Raw genomic sequence first — 21,467 nt, forward strand, 5'->3', positions numbered from 1 at the left:
CAGAGACGATCTTCTCACAAACGACTGTTATGCTAGTATTAAGTATGTCGCTTAATTAAAAAAAAAATTATCATACATTTGAACAGATATTGGTTGTATAAAATATATATATTTTTTTAATTGGAACATTATGACAATGGGTCGTCAAATAAAGGTCCGACCTCCATTTCCGGTCAATTGTGCATAGCGGAAGTAACAAACCTGCTGTGTAATCCTTGTTGTCCTGAAGCACAAAATCTTCAAGTAAAACTTTATACATAGAATAACATTAGCAATGCCAGATTATTTGGGAGGCGATCAAAGGAAAATCAAAGATGTCAAAGAAGAGGATAAACCTATCAGATGTATGTGATGATATTTTTGAGAACCACTGTTTATTAGCTAACGTTAGCTAGCTTGGTCAGTACGACAGTTAGCTATGATGGCTAATTTAAGTCATGCAATACATTGTCATGCACTGAATACTTTTAACAAAGATAGCTAGTTAATAACAATATGAGCTAGAACAAAAATCAAACAAGCCACGGTGTTACGTGATCTTTCCTAGTATGGCTTAATATCATTAACGTTAGTTAGCTAGTTATCTAGCCAGGGCTAATGTTAGCTAGCCAGGGCTAATGTTAGCTAGCCAGGGCTAATGTTAGCTAGCCAGGGCTAATGAACACTGCAATTTTTGTTTTGGACACCTATGTCACAGTGGGTTCTTTAAATGATCAATTATGCCTGGATGTAAAGACAAGCTATTACAATAATGATATTTGCCTATTTAATAGCTATGAATTGGTTGTTCGTGAATGTTATGTAAATTGAAATGTGTTTTTGCCCTCCAGCTTTGGATGAAGGAGACATTGCCTTATTGAAAACTTATGTGAGTATGAGCTAGTCTATACCTGTACATTAATTGATTGCTATTTCACATCTTGTAGGCCTAGCTACAATCATAATGACCCCTGTGATGATGTCTAATGGTGTAGGGCAGACCAATTCATTTTCCCGTTATTACCTATTGATTAAAGGTTGATTATCACTGATTGAAATGTCATTATCTGCTACAATAACTACATAGTCTACATTCCCTGAAAAACATGCAATTCCTTGACTGACATCTTTGTATTGCTGGTTGTGTACAGGGCCAGAGCACTTACTCCAGACAGATTAAGCAAGTGGAAGATGACATCCAAAACCTGCTCAAGAAGATCAATGAACTAACCGGTAGGCTGCAATGTGGTTATACGTAACATCCATGTGCATTATCACTCATTAAACATGTAGTGTATATTGAATAGGGATTACCTTCAGTATTCTACTCTCCCATGATGCGTGAAAATATTTAGAATGTGGCTTTCTTTTCCTTAGTGATAGCAGAACATCTGTTATTTGTTGCTTTCAAGTCTGACAGATAGCGTATGTGCACTAACCTCAGCTATCTAACCATGCAGGCATTAAGGAATCGGACACTGGCCTGGCTCCCCCTGCTCTATGGGATCTGGCTGCAGACAAACAGACTCTGCAGAGCGAGCAGCCTCTGCAGGTGGCAAGGTATGGCACTTCTCAATTTACTGTATCTCACCAGCATCATTTAATAGATTTAGCTGTCTTTAAAAACAATGGAAATTGTTTTAGGTTTTGTTTTCTAGTTTGAGCTAAACACCCACATGCTTGTTGTATTTTGTTGTGGCAGATGCACAAAGATCATCAACGCGGACTCTGAAGACCCAAAGTACATCATCAATGTGAAGCAGTTTGCCAAGTTTGTGGTGGACCTGAGTGACCAGGTGGCCCCCACTGACATAGAGGAGGGTATGAGAGTCGGGTAAGGCTGAAGGGTGATATCTTGCTCCAATAAGAATCACGTGTGCCAATGTTCAATATTGCATTGGTACAGTATTATTGTTAGATACTTAAGTCTCCTGTGTTTATCTTTTAGTGTGGACAGAAACAAGTACCAGATCCACATTCCTCTGCCTCCCAAGATTGACCCCACAGTCACTATGATGCAGGTAAGATGTGACACAACCGCTTGATCTCAATTCAAGGTCTGTTTCCTCACCTTTATCTGCACCGATTGGAAAAGTACTTGACGGCTGAAAACAATATGGTAGAAGCTCACCCGGTCAGCGCTTTCAGATCAGTGCAAAGAAGGCCAACATCTGTTTTGAGAAAGGGGTTTTATTCATTAGGGCAAACAGTAGCAAAACTTTTTGTAACAGAAAAAAAGAAATGTTTCTTCTTGTTCAAGTTCTGGGGTGTAATCATTAGTCCAAAACATTTTTGCTACTGAAACTGTTTACTGCAAACGGAGAATTCTTTGCAACAGAGTTTCTATTGGACAAATTCAGGTAGGTCCCTCCCCCTTTGGTTCCTAGTGAATACACCTCAAGTAGTGCCTCCCTATTTGTCCGTTTTCTGCTTGGTGCCTAATGTTTACGACCATGGCCTGAAATAAGGATACTTGTCGATGTATTGTAGCTACCTGAACTAACAGCAACGTCTCTCCCGGTCTCTGTTCCTGTCTACTAGGTGGAGGAGAAGCCTGATGTGACCTACAGTGACGTGGGGGGATGTAAAGAGCAGATTGAGAAGCTCAGGGAGGTGGTGGAGACCCCACTGCTCCATGTAAGTGTTCCTATAGTCTCGATTTGTCATTTATAATTACTCTACCGAATATCACAAAATGCGTATAAACTATACATTCATGACATTTAAAATGAGAAAGTATCAATAAGGCAATAAAAACATGGGTGAGTGCCCTCAGATTTCCTGCATTTGTGGCAGAGTTATTAGACATCTTGTACACTTAAAACATATTGGATCCTTTGTACCTCTGCTGATGTCTCCTCTCATTGTCTGTTCTGCTTTCAGCCCGAGAGGTTTGTTAACCTGGGTATTGAGCCCCCGAAGGGGGTTCTGCTGTTCGGCCCACCCGGTACAGGTAAAACCCTGTGTGCCAGAGCCGTGGCCAACCGCACCGATGCCTGCTTCATCAGGGTCATCGGCTCAGAGCTGGTCCAGAAATACGTGGGAGAGGTGAGTCAGTGGTGGAGGGTGAAGTTGCCCCCAGACACTGATTTTGGGTCAGTTTAGAATTTCCCCCAGTAATGGTTAATGTTAGCATTGGAGGATGGGAAGCTGATCCTTGATCTGTATATAGGGGAAACTTCAACCCTGAGCGAGTCGCAATCAAGTTGTATTGATTTGAGAACTCAGGATGATGGAGAATTAACTCAAGAATGTGGTCCTGAATCAGTGTGAGCTTACCTTGTTCTCTGTGCTTTGTTTCTCTTCCTCAGGGTGCCAGAATGGTGCGGGAGCTTTTCGAGATGGCCAGAACCAAGAAGGCATGCCTCATCTTCTTCGACGAAATTGACGCTATTGGAGGTCAGCACTTAAAAAAACAACTTGTGTACTGATTTAAATGCCAGACAACTCTGTAAAAGAACACATTTATGCATTTCACAAGAAGTGGTAGTAAGTAGCCTTGTCCGAGCCAGAACAACCCATAGAGCAGGTGGCAGCTTGACGTGCACAGGATGCTCATCTTGTCACCAGAAATAGTAGCCCTGTATGTTATTGTGCCTCGACTTACATGTGGGTTGTCTTGTCTTGTAGGGGCCCGTTTTGACGACGGAGCCGGTGGGGACAATGAGGTCCAGAGGACCATGCTGGAGCTCATCAACCAGCTGGACGGCTTCGACCCCAGGGGGAACATCAAGGTCCTGATGGCCACCAACCGGCCCGACACCCTGGACCCGGCCCTCATGAGGCCCGGGCGACTGGACAGGAAGATTGAGTTCAGCCTGCCAGACCTGGAGGTGAATACAATGTCTGATTAGAACGGGAGTAACTCTGATCTCTCGGACTCCAGTCCCTAATGGCACCCTATTCCCTTTGGATCCTGGTCTAAAGTAGTGCACTATATTAGGGAACAGTGTGCCATTTGGCTCGTCAAAAGTAGTGCACTATATTAGGGTACAGAGTACCATTTGGAACGTAGTCACTGACTCCTCCCTGACTTGGTGAATATGCAGATGAATAGATATCCTCATTACAAAGGTGGTAATAAAAAAGGCATGAAGATGAATGAGTAGCGAATGAAGTTAGCTGCCGACAATTACTCCTACTGGATGAATAGTGAAGATGTACTCCTCAATATGAATGTAGTGGCCTGGCAGTGTGGTAAAGAATGAAGTGTTGTTTCAGGGTCGTACTCACATCTTCAAGATCCATGCCCGCTCCATGAGCGTGGAGAGAGACATCCGCTTCGAGCTGCTGGCTCGTCTCTGTCCCAACAGCACAGGTAAGATGACCCGACACTGCGTTGTTCCGGTGATGCGACACAAGGGGGCACCACTATTTTTAGTAATTGACATGTAAAAAGGTTGCGTTGGAATTCTCTACCCTGCACTCTACTGCAGCCCAATGACGGGCTCCAACCATGTAACCCACACCCTGTCAAGCCGTATTTGGGATGCAAGGTAGTCAAACAGTCACACCGTTTGTTTTGTCCTATCAGGTGCCGAGATTCGCAGCGTGTGCACGGAGGCGGGTATGTTCGCCATCCGCGCCCGCCGGAAGATCGCCACTGAGAAGGACTTCCTGGAGGCGGTCAACAAGGTCATCAAGTCCTACGCCAAGTTCAGCGCCACCCCGAGATACATGACCTACAACTAAACAGCACCGCCTGCATCTGGGGTTGTTTCCCAAGAGGCGATGCTCATTCTGTCATTCAACATTACCTACACAATTAAAGTTTATTCCAGTTTGGACGTTTTAAAGTTGTCATTCAATCACATTGACCTGTACTATAAAACTACATTGTTTATTGATGTAAAAGTCTTAAGCTGTAAGATATGTACAGTACATTTAAACCATCCATTTGAACGGTATATTATTATCACAAAAATATTGATAACTTTCCAAATGTACAAATTCATAGCTTTGTACCAACACAACATACAGCACTATATGAGTGACTTAAATCGGACCAAACGCAGTGTTCAGCTGCTGTGGTGACTGGTTATTCATATAGTAAATTCAACTGCATATCACTGATTTAAAGACACTTGACAAAACAGCAGATTATTATCTGAAGTGGCCATCCTGACAGCGTCCCTGATTAGTTTGTTGTAGATTTGCACACCGATTGTACAATGACTGGAACTGGAATGATGCATTTCTTAGATATTCAGCAGGAAAGGGGTAACAAGAGGCCAATCGTTGAGGAAAACATCACAGTAAAAGTAACATCTATTCAACATGCCAGAGCTACAGTGGTGGGCCTATTCAGTGTTGCTCTCCTGGATCTCAAATGTAACCACTAAAGGGGGTGCTCTGAAAAGACCCTCGGCACTCAACAAAATGTGACCTAAAAACCTGAGTGTTGCTATTTCTCTTCTACTTTGGGACAATGCTGTGACAAACAAGTGCTTGAAACGATTTCAAAGACGAAGTAAATTCATAAATGGCTTGCTCTTAGCATAAAACGCCAAGAGTACTGCACGCTGCAGCCCATAGGAATGTTAGCAATAAAACCAAACCCATCTTTATTAAATATATCTCAGCTTAAAACAAAAAGTTGCACTTGGAGATGGGCGTTCAGACTGTCTCCAGTCCCAACTCCCCTGGGTCACCTAAGCCTTGTTCACACTGCAGGCCTTAATGCTCAAATCAGTTTTTTTTCATCCATTTTGGGATGCTGACTCTCCAAACATCAAGTTACAAGTTACCAAATCAGATTAGTTTGTGTTCAGACAGCAGTCATTTGCTGACATGGCTACGCTAGTGGTCATATTAACAACGGGTGTGTGTGCAGTGGTGTAGGCTGATTGGTGGTGTTCATGCTTCCTAGCACTCAGAAGTTATGTAGCAGGCTAAGTTGACGACTCCCGCCATGGACGTTTCCCAGTTGCTTTGCATGTTCAAAATCAAAATAATTTTAAACAATTAACAAGCTAGTTAACTACCACATTCTTGTCAGAGTAGCTAGCAAGCATCAAGAGATGCCAAATAACAGTCTAAAAACACCTTGAGGGCAAATAAATCAGATTTCACTGTTCAAACACGTCAGATGGCCAGGAATCAGATTTGTAATCGGACTTCCACCTACGAAGGTGGTTTGAAATGTGGCTAGAAATATCCTAATCCATTTGCTGTACAGACTGCAGGAACTAAGGAACAGATTTGAATTGTTTATATATCTATATATAATAAAGGATTTGAGTCACTTCAAACTGCCAATGTGAACACGGCTTTAGAGCAGCCTTAGGTGCATGTGGCCCTGTGGCCCCTCCCCCTTGATGTCCCCCGTCGGACAATGTCATTGGATGGCTGGGATGGTGGGCGGGGCAGTCCGGCGCCGACAGTGCAATACGGCATCATGGACGGTGGGGAAGACCATTTCTGGGGTCGCGACCCCGGTGAAGAACTGCAGGGTGCGGAGTTCAGCCAGCAGAGTTCCTGTTAGGAAACAACACACAGCTGGTAGGTAGGCCTATATCTGACTGACTAGTGTTATCGTTGCTCAGGCTAGTGTCTTAAACAACCTCTAGTTCAGTTACCCTCAGGTTTTTTAATAGTAATCTAGACCAGTATGTTATAACTCACTGCTGCAGCCGGCGATGAAGACACACACATCCACAGCTGCATACTCCTTGATCACCTGCAGAGAGAAAGACTCATGAGAACACCACGAAATGAGGAAGTTGGAAACTTAAGAGTCGATCAGCAGTAACACCAGAGTCCTGTTCAGAAGGGTCCAACATTACGATAGAAATGTCATGAACAAAGCTGACATTACGCCCAATTCTGCATGACAAAAGCATATCTGTTCTACAACATATCTGTTCTGTAATGTTACACTTCTGAACAGACCCCAGTGCTCTGCGAGTCGAGATAAGGTCCCTTACCAACTTGATTGCTTTGGCTCCCACAGAATCGATGAAGTTGACGGGGGTCCAGTCCAGAATGAGGGTGTGGACAGGACAGAGGGGCTCTAGGAACCGGGTCTCCTCAGAGTCTGACTCTGTGTGGGTCTCGGCCACCTGCCCGTTCCCCTGCACCTCCAAGTGGTTCTGGGAGCCGCCCCCTGCCACCACTTCGTGAGTTACGCCCAGCTCCACATCCTGTCCCAATCACAAAACGACGGAAATTGTATCAGCTAATCATATAGGAGAATGAAGGAAACCAATATCGTGTCTGCCAATCACACAGTAGAATGAGCGAGACCAAGTGTTAGCCACTCACACAGTAGAATGAAGGAGACCAAAATTGTACCAGGCAATCACACCTCTTTTGGCTTCAAACCAACCACAACAAGACTAACAGCAAAAGCCTCTTAGAAAATGACTACGGGAAGGCCTTTAATTCTGCCCGTCTGGTGTTCTGGTGTTCTGGTTACAGTGTCAATATGTGGCGTGTTTCAACAAGAAGCAGGGGAAGTAAACCAAATAGTGATATTGTGAGTGACAGAGTAGAAAAATCCCATATTGAATGGGCTCACCAGTTTGACGACAGCTCTCATTTTTTGTGGTGACTTGTGGTTCTGGCTCTCCCTCTCTGCGCTCTCCTTCTTGAGTTCTCTTTTTCGGGCTTTCCGTAAAGCCTGGAGATGTACGGGGTCCACTCCTGTCTGTACACATGTTTAAATATGACGAGACAGGATGGGCCAAGCTGTTTTTTCCCAATGCAAGGATCCCTCACTGAACTGTAGTGTAGCTACAGTCTACAGGAGAGATGGACTAGTTTGCTAGGCCTAACATAGTCGGACAAAAATGAAAACTTATGCAACTCTGCATATTCCACACACAGAAACACACACGGCAGCTGAGATTACCTTCTCTTTGAGGGCGTTCAAATAAAGGTCACTGTTTGCAAAGTAGATTGAAGAGTTTGAGTGGAAAATCTTAATCCCTGTGCATTCAGCTGCCTGGAACAGAGAGGCAGAATCACAGGTCTCACTCCTCATCCAACACCATGTATTTTCTCAGCCTATCCAAGGGTAGTTACAGGCCAGTTACGGCCACTAAAAAGTTCATTTATAAAAACCTTGTCCACCATTACAATTTTTTTGTGACAAACTACCGCTAGGCAATTGTTCAATACTTTAATGAAACCTAGCTTTTTAGTGCCTGCAAATGTAACCATACAGAGAGTTAGAATATTACTTTTTCATATTCATCCACGTCACAGTACAGGCCTGTGTCCAGGACCTGTCCCAGGATCACACTCTTTGGGCTGTGGAAAAGAAGGGGGCGAGAGATATTGAAACGTTTTAGCACAGTTATTTCATACATTTCCATTGGACAGATTAAAACTGAAAAAATCTAACTTTTTTCCAAATGAAGCTGGTGATATGAACTGGTTACCAGTGATCGTGAAGGGGATATTAAATACTAAACTTGAATATATTTCAAAAGTAGTAGGATGGTTTAGTACCTCTGTGTTCTGTAGATGACACTCAGGATGGCAAATCCTAAGGCCACCAGAAGTCCAAGATCAAGGCCCAACAGCACAGAGGCCACAAAGGCTACCAGCCAGATAGCCTGGAAGACATACAGACCAAAGCAACAATGGTTACAGATCCATAGTATAGGCCTCGTCCCAGATCTCTTTGTGCTGTGTATCTAACTCCTACAGTCACTGTCATGCAATGACCATATGATCATACGGTAAGACAGCGCAAACTGATCTGGGACCAGGCTTCCATAGCACTGATCTGGGACAAGGCTACCATAGCAAACTGATCTGGGACCAGGCTACCATAGCAAACTGATCTGGGACCAGGCTACCATAGCAAACTGATCTGGGACCAGGCTACCATAGCACACTGATCTGGGACCAGGCTACCATAGCACACTGATCTGGGACCAGGCTACCATAGCACACTGATCTGGGACCAGGCTACCATAGCACACTGATCTGGGACCAGGCTACCATAGCACACTGATCTGGGACCAGGCTACCATAGCACACTGATCTGGGACCAGGCTTCCATAGCAAACTGATCTGGGACCAGGCTACCATAGCAAACTGATCTGGGACCAGGCTACCATAGCAAACTGATCTGGGACCAGGCTACCATAGCAAACTGATCTGGGACAAGGCTACCATAGCAAACTGATCTGGGACAAGGCTACCATAGCAAACTGATCTGGGACAAAGCTACCATAGCAAACTGATCTGGGACAAGAATACCATAGCAAACTGATCTGGGACAAGGCTTCCATAGTATGACATGTACTGAAGGAATCTGTCCGATTGGGTTTTCTGGTGCGATGTGGTCATGGTGCGGTCAGATTATTTAAATTGTTTACATTTTAGTCAATTCAGAAAGTGAACCAAATTCCAAGTTTTCTACATTGAAAAGCATATAAGATAATTGAAATTTCAGTGTACTTCCTGAAATGACCCTGGGTCAGATGTAATCAGAAGGAGTTGTGTTGCGGTCCAGACTCACCAACTCGATCTTGCTGGTCCTCCACAGGGCAGGGATGTCCCTGAATTGTTTAAACATCCCCAGCAGGTTAACCATGATGATGGCAGCCAGCGCGGTCTGAAAGGATAGGGGGGAGGGATCAGGGTTGAGTTGGGGTGAATTACCATTCAAAAGAATAGGATTGGACATTTCAATGCAAATATTTATTATATAGGCTACTGTAATAGCGATTCAAATTCCAACATCAATGCGACTTTTTAATTGGTTGACATTTTGCAAGGGATATATTAAATAAAGATAGTGCCTCTGACAGGACTGTTTCCCTTCCTCATTCTTCCTTAGCCGTCTCATAGAACACCCGCTGTAGGTGGAGTTGGTCGGTAACAGTTACACCCACCTGTGGCAGAGGCTGGAAGACAAAACCAATGGCCACCACCACCAGCAACACTACCATAGACGACAACAGACCCGCAATCTGCAAAGACACACAGAGATAAGGTAACACACCTATCATTTAGCCTTCCTTGAGTCTGCACAGAAGCGTCTGTTGATCTAATCTTTATGGCTTCATGGCGCCAATTTAGCTCCCGTTATGAGGTGACACATGTAATGAAAGGACAACTGTGTCATGTTAATGGCCATACATTCAGTGTGGGCCCAGCAAACAGGATGTGTGTGTGTGTGTCACTGTATCAAATCAAATTTTATTTGTCACATGCGCCGAATACAACAGGTGTAGTAGACCTTACAGAGAAATGCTTACTTACAAGCCCTTAAAAGTAACAATTAAAGAGCAGCAGTAAAATAACAATAGCGAGGCTGTATACAGGGGTAACGGTACAGAGTCAATGTGCGGAGGCACCGCTTAGTCGAGGTAATATGTACATGTAGGTAGAGTTATTAAAGTGACTATGCATCTATGCATGTGTGTGTGTCTGCGCATGTGTGTTACCTGCGTATTGCCCCCAGTGCTCTCCTGCACCAGACTGCGGGACATGGAACAGGTGATGGCGAAGGTGTGGAAGAAGGAGCTGACAAAGTTACACAGGCCCAGGGCAATCAGCTCCTACAGGGCAACACAGAGCCAACGGGTTAGGCTCTGGGGTAAAGTATCCCATAGGTACAGATCTAGGATCAGCCCCTACAGGGCAACACAGAGCCAACGGGTTAGACTCTGGGGTAAAGTATCCCATAGGTACAGATCTAGGATCAGCCCCTACAGGGCAACACAGAGCCAACGGGTTAGACTCTGGGGTATAGTATCCCATAGGTACAGATCTAGGATCAGCCCCTACAGGGCAACACAGAGCCAACGGGTTAGACTCTGGGGTATAGTATCCCATAGGTACAGATCTAGGATCTGCTTCCCTCCCCCAATCCTAACCATTAGTGGGAGAAATACTATGACGTTCTTTGACATCTCCACTCTCCAAGGCAATAATGGCTACAGTACTGTGGAGAAACTGACCTGGTTACCATCCACACTGTAACCATGTTTCAGAGCAAAGATCTTGGCCAAAGAGATTCCCATGGAGAAGCCCACCACCGCTATGGCGATAGAATCCGTTACCAAGTTGGGCAACAGAGAGAAGTCTGGGATTGCAGGTGGAAGCAGCCTGGAAACAAATAACAAATATTGTCTGAAAAGTTGATTGAATAGTAACAACTGTTTATACAGTACATGTCTTCTGATGTTGTTACTTGTGCATTTTGACTCACTAAACACTTTTTGGACCATAATATGCCACCGATACCTTTTCCCACTATAGAGCTGACCTGAACCGTACTGGCTTGGATATTGGGTTATCGTATTGTGCTTTTCAGGTTCTAGTAACCATGTAGGATGCATACAGTAACTCGTTTGATTTGGCTGGGCCGAAGGCCAGTTCAGTACAGCTTGGTTTGGATCGGCCCAGTAGTGTGAAAAGTCCTTTTCTTACCCGGATGGAATTGTCCCGACCACGTCCACTTGGTAGTTCTCTGACAGACTGAGACCATAGGAGATCCCCGTTGAGACCATGACCACAATGATCTCTCCAGGGATGGGCACAGGCAGCTTCTTCTTAAAGCGCTCGTTGAGGTCCTTCACGCAGTAGAGGACCACCATGCAGACCACGCCCACAATCAACGTGGTCACGTTGGTGCTGGTGATGTCACTGAACACGGCCGTAACACTCTGGGAGGAGAGAGGGGGTGTGAGAGACCTGGGAGTGTGTCCCCGAGAGCATTGCATAAAACTCACAATCTATATTTATCAGGAATTAATAATTTGTCGATTTATAACTAAACCATGCAGGCTTGTAAACTAGGCCTAATGCCCATGTATTACAGCAGAGTACATCCACGGACTCCTATAATGTGGATGACTTTCCTGTCTGCTGCCGTTTAAAATTAACCACTCCATTCCTCATGCAGGGGACCACATCCAGCGGCAGAGGCCTCTGAGAGGCCCCGTCAGTGACTCACGTGAAGAGCGGACAGGGGCCCACTGAAGCGCGGGGTCTGGATGCCCAGCAGGTATTTAAGCTGAGAGACGAAGACGTGGACTGCCGCGGCCGTGGTGAATCCACGTACCAGGGGCTCCGTGAGGTAGATGGCCACAAAGCCAAACCGCAACAACCCCAGGACCAGCTGGGGGGGAAAGGAAAGAAAGAGACAAACAGAGAGAAAGACAAACAAGGGGAGAGTAGATGATGACGATTTACTTGCATAATAAATGTCAACATAGATAAAGTAGGTTGACATTAGGTCAACTAAGTTGCGGTCCTGTGGATCCCACTATGGTTGAGTAAACAGTGGGCGCTGAGCAACCTGTTGAAACCACAAACCCCCAAGGTTATGGGATGATCCTTATCTTCAGCATGAAAACTTTGACCTCTTATTGAGAAACTGACTAGTGGTGGGAAAGCTAGTGGCAACATGGAATAATCAGTGGTCTCATGCACTTACTGTCCAGCAGAGAGGATGCTGAGTTATCTGAGGGGACATTTTTCTGAAGCTGGAAGAGGGGAGTGTAACCCACCTGTATGACTCCCACCAGGGTGGTGAGGACTACAGCTACGTGGACCCTCCTGGCATCGCGGGCCTCTGTGTCGATGAAGACGGTGGTGTTGGTGGCGGTACCATTCAGGGCCTGGATGGTGAACATGGAGTCAGGGGCCTCCCTCACCACCACTCCTCCAATCATCAGGCTGATCACCGCAAACGTGCCTGCAGAGAGCACAGCCACAGCCTTAACATTAGGGGTGTCAAACTCAACTCCTGGAGGGCTGAATGCTAGCTGTTTTTGCTATTTCCTTTCCATTTGTGGTAACAGGCTGCCTCATGGTTAAGAGCGTTATAACACTAACCGAAATGTCGCTGGTTCAAAATCACAAAGCCGACGAGGTGAAAAGTCTGTCAATGTGCCCTTGAGCAAGGCACTTAACCCTAATTGCTCCTGTAAGTCGCTCTGGATAAGAGTGTCTGCTAAATGACTCAAATGTAAATGCAAAATGTGTTCAATTAAGACCAAGACAACCAGGGAGTTCCTTACTAATTAGTGACCTTAACTGATCAATGAAGAACAGGAGAAAAGCGTAAACCAAGCGACACTCGGCCCTCCAGGAATTGACTTCCGACACCGCTGGGGGTTAATGGTTTCGGGGTATGGGCTTTTAAAGAGACAGGGTTTAGGAGTTATAGGGTTCAGGGACACAGACAAAGGGCTTAACACCTGGCAGCTTATTGATACTGAATATGATGACATCACTCTGAAATAAAACAACAGAATAATAGAAGTATAAATGAATTCAATGAAATTAACTATGAGGAGCACTCTCTCTTCAGCCGGGTGAGTCTGACTGACCATTGCCTCTCATCCTGTATGGCTCAATTGGTAGAGCATGAACCGCCAAAATTGTGGGTTCGCTTCCCGGGGCCACACACACGGAAAATGTATGCGCGCATGACTGAAAGTCGCTTTGGATAAAAGTGTCTGTTAAATGGAATATATTATTATTTCATGACATTGACTCATAAAACAGTTTGACTTGGTAGCTTTGGCACTCCCCCTTGGTCAAATAATGATCATAGCACTCATTCCCCTCGAGGTTATCAGTCAGTCGCCAAGGTGCCAGGTTCTTTATCAGTAATTGTTTAATAGAGAGGGGAGACATCAGTGCCACACCAGTGCAAACAGCTGTGAACCCAGTCCAGGCGCCTCTGCCGGGGCAAGTCTCTGTGTCTGGTAAAAGAGGTATGAAGCCATGTAAAAAGTCATGTTAAAAAGGTGTTCTCATTTCCAGGTCAGGTTTGCTTGTGTTAGCTCGTTACGTTTGCAACTAGAGATGTTGACAGGGGCTTTTGCCCAAGACTTGAACGGGTGCCAAAATATTCCTTCATCCCTGCCTCAGAGGGAGAGAAGGCTGTCGCAAGTTACTACAGCAACTGCCCTCCTTAAGGCCACAATTTGGGCGGAGGCCATTTTGTTACAACTGCTGCCGCTAACTATTTCCAAGACGGTTTTAGTTCTTCTTTTCTTGTTGAAGTGTTTAATGTGATTCACTGACTCACCGAGTTGTCAAAAGGAGACAAACGTGACGGCTGAAATTGGAGACAAGGCTATGTCTGCCTTGAAGGTTCCCATAAATCTAGCCTGTATGTGCAACAGATGGGGTCACTATATGCCAAGAGACCTGACCTCACCCAAGCTTAACAAGGACACCGATCAATTCCCAAAGTAAACCATTTCAAAACTTGGCTCATTTCCTGAAGTGTCATGAAAAAAATAGTTTAGCTATTATTCTGGTCACTTTATCTGTTACTCTTAAACATATTAATCTCTCAGAGGTAACACCCAGACTCTTGGTTGACTGGGCTCCCTGGGTGGATGAGAAGGCTTAGTCCCATATAGCACCATATTACCTTCATAGTGCACTACTGTTGACCCGGGCCCCATAGGGCTCTGACCAACAGTAGAGCACTAAATAGGGAAGAGGGTGCTATTTGGAATTCACCTGTAGTTGGCGTGGTTTGGAATGGTCAGTCTGTACTTGGCACAGCCATCGGAACACAAAACTCTCTGGCCAAGAAGTGAAAAGGCCACGGCTGTCCAGGGGTCGAGACCTACGGGAAAACTATGTGAATAAAACCAGGACTACTTCATTGGAACACCCAGTAGGAGTAACATCCATTATCACCACAGGGAAGCTGCAGGGGTAGTGTTCAGTAGGGCACAAAGTAACAAACCGGTTTGCAAGGGAAAACAAAAACCAATGTTCTTATTAGAGACGTTCGGGTAGTATCTGTACCTCCACGCTTCAAAACATTTACTTAAGCATTAAGGCCCGAGGGGGTGTGGTATATGGCCAATATATTAGCCTTGGTATATTGGCCATATATCACAAACCCCAGAGGTGCCTTATTGCCATTATAAACTGGTTACCAAAGTAATTAGAGCAGTAAAAATAAATGTTTTGTCATACCCGTGGTATACGGTCTGATATACCACGACTGTCAGCCAATCAGCATTCAGGGCTCGAACCACCCAGTTTATAACACTGAACACGATTCCGCTCTTGGTTAGCCACATTTTACATCTCATTAGTGTAAAGTGACTTCCTCTGCACTAGTTGGAGCTCCGTCGTCGGGATGGCTCACCTATAGATATGTGTCTAGAGGTCCCAAAGAAGGTGTAGAGCAGGACGGGGTAGAAGGAGGAGTACAGGCCATACACAGGAGGCACGGCAGCCAGCATGGCATAGGCAAGACCTGGGGAGAGAGATGGAATGATGTTCTACTACCCAGTGCATACACACATTGATACAACAGTAGCTAAGATTGGGAGAAGTCTGTCCATAATAAAGCGCTACTCTACCTTCGTAACAACACTATCAGCAACGCAGGTCCTACAGGCCCTAGTTGTCGCACCTGGACTACGGTTCAGTCGTGTGGTCAGGTGTCACAAAGAGGGACTTAGGAATTGCAATTGGCTCAGAACAGGGCAGCACGGCTGTCCCTTGGATGTACACAGAGAGCTAATATTAATAATATGCATGTCAATCTCTCCTGGCTGAAAGTGGAGGAGAGATTGACTTCATCACTACTTGTATTTGTGAGAGGTATTGACATGTTGAATGCACCAAGCTGTCTGTTTGAATGACTAGCACACAGCTCAGACACCTATGAATACCCCACAAGACATACCACCAGATGTCTCTTCACAGTCCCCAAGTCCAGAACAGACTATGGGAGGCGCACAGTACTACATAGAGCCATTACTACATGGAACTCTATTCCTCATCAAGTAACTGATGCAAGCAGTAAAATTAAATAAAAAACAGATACAAATACACCTTATGGAACAACAGGGACTGAAGCAACACAAACACAGCATACACACACAATAACATATGCGCCATACACATGGATTTTGTGTTGTAGATATGTGGTAGTAGAGTAGGGGCCTGAGGGCACACACTTAATGTGTTGTGAAATATTTTTTAACTTGTATAACTTCCTTAATTTTGATGGACCCCAGGAAGAGAAGCTGCTGCCTTGGCAGGAACTAATGGGGATCCATAATAAATACAGTACCAGTCAAAAGTTAGGACACACTTATTCATTCCAGGATTTTTCTTTATTTTTACTATTTTCTACATTGTAGAATAGTGAAGACACACTCTTGGCATCCAGGTGAAGCTGGTTGAGAGAATGCCAAGAGTGTGCAAAGCTGTCATCAAGGCAAAGGATGGCTACTTTGAAGGATTTAAAATATAAAATATATTTTGATTTGTTTAACACTTTTTTGGTTACGACATGATTCCATGTGTTATTTCATAGTTTTGATGTATTCACTATTATTCTACAATGTAGAAAATTGTAAAAATTAAGAAAAACACTGGAATGAGTAGTGTCCAAACTTGACTGGTACTATATATTCTGAACGAAAATATAAACGCAACATGCAACAATTTCAAAAGATGTTGCTGAGTTACAATTCATATATATAAAGAAATCAGTCAATTTAAATAAATATATTAGGCCCTAATCTATGGATTTCATATGACTGGGCAAGGGCGCAGCGATTGGTGGGCCACTGGGGAGCCAGGCCCAGTCAATCAGAATGAGTTTTTCCCCACAAAAGGGCTTTGTTACAGACAGAATTACTCCTCAGAAGAAGACAGATGTGGAGGTCCTGGGCTGGTCTGCGGTTGAGGCAGGTTGGACGTATTGCCAAATGCTCTAAAATTACATTGAAAGAGGCTTATGGTAAAAAAAAATAACATTCAATGAGCTGGCAACAGATATTGTGGACATTCCTGCAGTCAGCATGCGAATTGCACACTCCCTCAAAACTTGAGATATCTGTGGCAGAGTGGCCTTTTGTCCCCAGCACAAGGTGCATCTGTGTAATGATCATGCTGTTTAATCAGCTTCTTAACATGCCTCTCCTGTCAGCTGGATGGATTATCTAGGCAAAGGAAAAATGCTCACTAACTGGGATGTAAACAAATTTGTGCACAACATTTGAGAGAAATAAGCTTTTTGTGTGTATGGAAAATTGTTGGGATCTTTTATTTCAGCTCATGGAACCAACACTTTACATGTCGTGTTTATATTTTTGTTTAATATAAAACAATCTCTTCAGCAAGGCAGCATCTGGCATTACCACTTCAACACTCGTCCCTTAACTCCAAGCAGAAGCTGGTGGCCTAGCAGCCTTGTTGTTGGCTCAGCCCATGGCCGGTCTCACCAGTGGTGTGGCGCTTTTCTTTATAGGTTTGTACCGGCAGATATATCATTGAATAAAATCCTTTTACAATATGAAGAAAATGCTTCCTCCAAATGCAACATCTGTGTATACCTACACGTTGGCTCAAATACATTTTTTTTTTTTAATTACCCTCAAGCACTAAATTAGACCCTCCTAACGTCAAAATTGTCAATGATGGTGATAGCCTATAGTGAATGACAATTTGACTTGTTTTACAGGTGACATTCCAAGCTGCATCTGCCAAACATTTGATCTTTGCGTTGTTAATCCATTTTATGAGAATATGGAGTCTTCTTGAATGATGTGTAACTACTGTTTCGTGAGTGAATTTTAAAGCACATGTCAACAACAAGCCATATCTGTATTTGATTTCAATCAAAGCACAAACTGGTAGGCTTTTTATTGTAACGTGTTGTTGAGTTTTAGTCGCTTTAAAGGGAAAAATCACAAACATTCAGCACAATCAACAATGATTCAGCTTCGATATAACTTTATTAAAACGAGCACCATTCTGAGAAGTGCCGCCCCTGACTCTAAACCCATCCTGGGAAGTGCAGCAGTATACCCCTGACTCCAACACCACTGACCTTGAGGTAGCTGCATGACCCCCGTGCTGAGGCCTGAGACCAGGTCCCCAAACAGGTACTCCTTGACAGGGTAGGACGGCAGCCATGTTAAAATGGGCAGGAAGCTCAGAGCAATGGCTTTGGCCTTCTCTGATGAGCAGCTGAGAAGAGAGAGAGTGAGTGAGTAGGTGTGTGTGTGTGCTTAAATCAGTTTATCTATTAGGGAAGCTTCCTAGCAGCAAGTAAATGAGGGTGTACTTCTACTAGTGTAATAGTAGACAAACATTGTCAGTTTAAAAAAAAATAATCATAACTTCACATAAGCTTTTAGAGTCGCAACAAATTTCCTGAAACAAGGTATTGCATAAGTCCACATCCCAGTCACACACTCAGCAATGTTCTTCAATCCCAGTCATCAAAACACTGATAGGTATGTCTACTGGGCTGGAACAACACTTAAACACACTGTGGGTCCCAATGACCAGGATTGAAGAGCACAACACTGCAGTCTGTTCAGATCTGTAACAGGGTGGGACTACCTGGACCTGTCCAATAAGAACCACAAATGTTTTCCATTTTCTGTTGCAAAACGTTTTGCTACAGTGTGTACTATTAAACACAACCCAGGTCTGTGGACACTAACTCGACGTATATGCTTACTGGAGCTGCTGTGCCAGTCTCTGCCTGATGGTCTTGGGGATCCTCTCTCTCGGGTGCAGGAGCTGGGTGTGGAGGTAGGCCTCATTGAACACAGGCCGTTCCACACGGTACATCAGCGGTGGGGGCGCATCCTCGCAGGGCGTCACATGTTCCATAACACAGACAGGACACTGGGCATGTCAGAGAAAGGGGGGGCTCCTAGCTTAAGTAGGTTCTTTCTCTCTGTGTGGTTCGCCGTCTCCTTTTCCACACGTCCTGCTTCCTCCCGCTGCTCTGAAGACAAAACAGTCAGTAACTGTTTAGACCAAATGTTTTTGAAGCAAAGCGTTGTTTTGACCAAACTCCAGCAGGGTTGAGCACCATGCGGCTGGTAGTTTTCATTAATAGGAGTAGCCCTATTTATGGAGATTACAATGCGTTTCTGATTATTTTTTGGGGGGGGTAATGTTTTCAGACATATGGGTTATCTTTTCAAGCAAATATTTTTGAACTGATATCGCAAAATTGTGACCAAATTTTCTGCTCCATGTGGAAAAAGAAAAACAGGGGTTTATTCACTCAGAACCAAAGGGGAAGAAACAGGAAGTGAACTCCTGAACTTGTCCAATAAGTAACTGGTTTTCGTGGCAAAATGTTCTGTTGCAAATAGTTGTACTACAGTTGGCACTAATGAATACACCCCATGTGTGTTCTACATAAGAAAGTTTACACTCTAAAATCAATGCAGAGATAGGAGCCTATTCGTTGGGCTAAAGAACAGTCCAGACTACACTTCAGACTGACTGTGGTAGCCTGGCCTACACAACATGGCAAACCAGAGGATATTGACCTTTCAGGTTGGAAGCTACTTAGAGGAAAGGTCTCCAGCAGCCTTACTAAAAATAGACATCCATATTCTTATCATATACTTTATAGACTTCTGCGGCAATGATAAACATGATCACATTACTCTTAATCAGAACAACGTCTAAAGCAGGGCTCTCCAACCGTTGTTCCTGGAGAGCTACCCTCCTTTATAGGCATTGACGTAAAGGTATAGGCTATGACTGACTACTTACTGTAAAATCTGAATATTTAAACAAAAATTCAACATGAAATTAAATATATTAAACTGAACTTCTGGAACCCTGACAACAAAGACGTGAAGTTATCACACCATGTGTATAGTAACTGGCTGTTCCTCTGGTTTTGTTAGCTGCCTAGCGACTTGTGTCATCACTGACAAAACACAACCACATCCTCAAAATAAAAGGTAGCTAACTAACGTCAGCCACATGTTTTAACCTGAATTGCAGGTTACAGAGGAATGTGTAGCGGAAAAGTGATGGCTATCTACAGAATGAAAAGCGCAAATGACAGATGCGAATGAAGGACCATTTCTTACCTTCCCGACCTCAGCCTAGGATGTCACACTCTGACGCGATTGACCAAATTCAATGTTAGAAACTGACCGCGCATCTAGGCTCCGGTTATAGCTTAACACCGGGAATAGTTTTACAACCGTCGACACTCGACAGCCGCATACTCGACCAGAGGAAGATCACTTGATGGAGTGGGGCGCACGTAAACCCTGACGTCACTAAACCAGTGATCATGGGACTTGTATTTTCTTTCCTACAGTAGTTGGATGATGATAGAATTGTATTTCCCTTTTCTTATTATCGTTATTGGTGCTATCTATATACGTATTATAGTTCTTTGGTTGGTGTTTTTCCGAAGTATATGCATCTACATTTCCAAAATACTCACCTAAATTAGAAAGAAAAATTATCAATTGGTTTTGTTTCAGTTTATCATACTACATAATTCCGTGAATGTTGTCAACAATGACAATTGCCTTGCAGATAAAAAATGTTTAAAGACAAGATCACTCATTCTCCCATGGAATAGTAGTCCGGTCGGCTTGGCCCTATTGATGGGCATTGTATCCTTGGGACGTTCCTACCCTAAACCCTAACAACCCAGTCTCACAGATTGTGAAATAGACACGAATTGCCTATTGGAAATGTGTGACAGACACAAGAAAAAGTATATGTTTGCGTGTGCAGTACACGATTTTGTATACAGTGCATTTCAATCACTGATAAAGACAGTAGGTTACTTAATACAGAAAGGAAAGGGAGGGGTTTATAACGCGAAAATCTAGCAAACCAAAGGTTGTGTGTTCGAATCGCTTCATGGATAACTTTAGCATTTTCGCTACTTTGCAACTACTTTGCATGTTAGCTAACCCTTCCCCTAACCTTAACCTTAACCTTAACCCAACTCCAAAACCTAACCCTTTAACTACTTAGCTAGCATATTAACCACAACCTTAACCCCTAACCGTGCTAATGTTAGCCTCGGCAAATTGGAATTCTTGAAATGTACACAAATGCGTCAAGAAAATAGTGTAATACACAGGAAATGCGTTGTGATGAAAATCGTGCCTGTCACGAATTTCGAATAAGTCATTTGTGTCTATTTCACAATAAGCCGTGACAGTGTGTTGAACCTTAACCCTTACCTTAACCATTTTAAATGTCAACTTCAATGGTCTACGGACCCCATACAGATACAAAGGCGCTCTCGAGTGGCCTTCTTGTGTAAAATAAATATATTCATGAAATATTATTAACGTGCTCAAATAATATTCCGACAGATGGCGCCATTGTATGCTTTTTACAAGCTCGTATCTTGGTTCTGCTTGTTTTTGAGCAGGGTACGTCACTAATCACTAGATGTCTCAGTTCTGCTTTTTGACATTATATTGCTGGCATTAAATTATAGATACTTGGTCAAAGGCTTAGGCCACCTATACTGCCTAAGTACTGTACTTTATAAAGGGGCAGGTGGGTCCTGCATTCAAACATATGGTTAGGAAATGGTCATGGATCTAAATGTTGCCTGTGCGTAAACTTGACAACTTCAACCCTTCAAAGTCAATCTTAAATGGCCAATTGGGTGTACCAATTTCACCACCACTACTATATCCACCACTAATTTCATTACTACTACTTATCAGGCAAAAAATAACAACTTAGGTTGGGTACATTCACGTATTTTCTCTACT

The 21,467-nt window shown here is 43.9% G+C and overlaps 2 protein-coding genes across 3 annotated transcripts; one reads left to right on the forward strand and one right to left on the reverse strand.

Moving 5' to 3' along the window:
• Positions 1–166: 166 nt before the first annotated feature.
• Positions 167–4,764, forward strand: psmc2 (proteasome 26S subunit, ATPase 2). The gene is made up of 12 exons (XM_055905710.1): positions 167–344; positions 831–868; positions 1,131–1,212; positions 1,440–1,539; positions 1,682–1,813; positions 1,928–2,000; positions 2,521–2,616; positions 2,863–3,027; positions 3,291–3,378; positions 3,610–3,812; positions 4,201–4,297; positions 4,514–4,764. Exons 1-12 carry the CDS (start codon positions 275–277, stop codon positions 4,669–4,671), a joined length of 1,302 nt encoding a protein of 433 aa, XP_055761685.1. The 5' UTR covers positions 167–274; the 3' UTR covers positions 4,672–4,764.
• A 36-nt stretch (positions 4,765–4,800) lies between these two features.
• On the reverse strand, positions 4,801–20,978 carry slc26a5 (solute carrier family 26 member 5). 2 transcript variants are annotated; one of them, XM_055905706.1, is made up of 18 exons: positions 20,922–20,978; positions 18,416–18,688; positions 17,777–17,916; positions 15,074–15,184; positions 12,456–12,643; positions 11,900–12,064; positions 11,374–11,609; positions 10,902–11,049; positions 10,386–10,499; positions 9,831–9,908; positions 9,455–9,550; positions 8,434–8,540; positions 8,163–8,232; positions 7,832–7,924; positions 7,499–7,627; positions 6,906–7,121; positions 6,604–6,658; positions 4,801–6,456 (listed from the first exon to the last, which is right to left on the reverse strand). In XM_055905706.1, the coding sequence occupies exons 2-18, from the start codon at positions 18,568–18,570 to the stop codon at positions 6,317–6,319; spliced, it is 2,241 nt and encodes a 746-aa protein (XP_055761681.1). In that variant the 5' UTR covers positions 18,571–18,688; positions 20,922–20,978; the 3' UTR covers positions 4,801–6,316. The 2 variants fall into 2 exon arrangements, with proteins under 2 accessions (XP_055761681.1, XP_055761680.1); XM_055905705.1 differs by lacking the exon at positions 20,922–20,978 and adding an exon at positions 19,800–19,976.
• Between the last annotated feature and the right edge of the window lie 489 nt (positions 20,979–21,467).

The sequence above is a fragment of the Salvelinus fontinalis genome, chromosome 39 (genome assembly GCF_029448725.1).
Source record: "Salvelinus fontinalis isolate EN_2023a chromosome 39, ASM2944872v1, whole genome shotgun sequence".
Lineage (NCBI taxonomy): Eukaryota > Metazoa > Chordata > Actinopteri > Salmoniformes > Salmonidae > Salvelinus > Salvelinus fontinalis.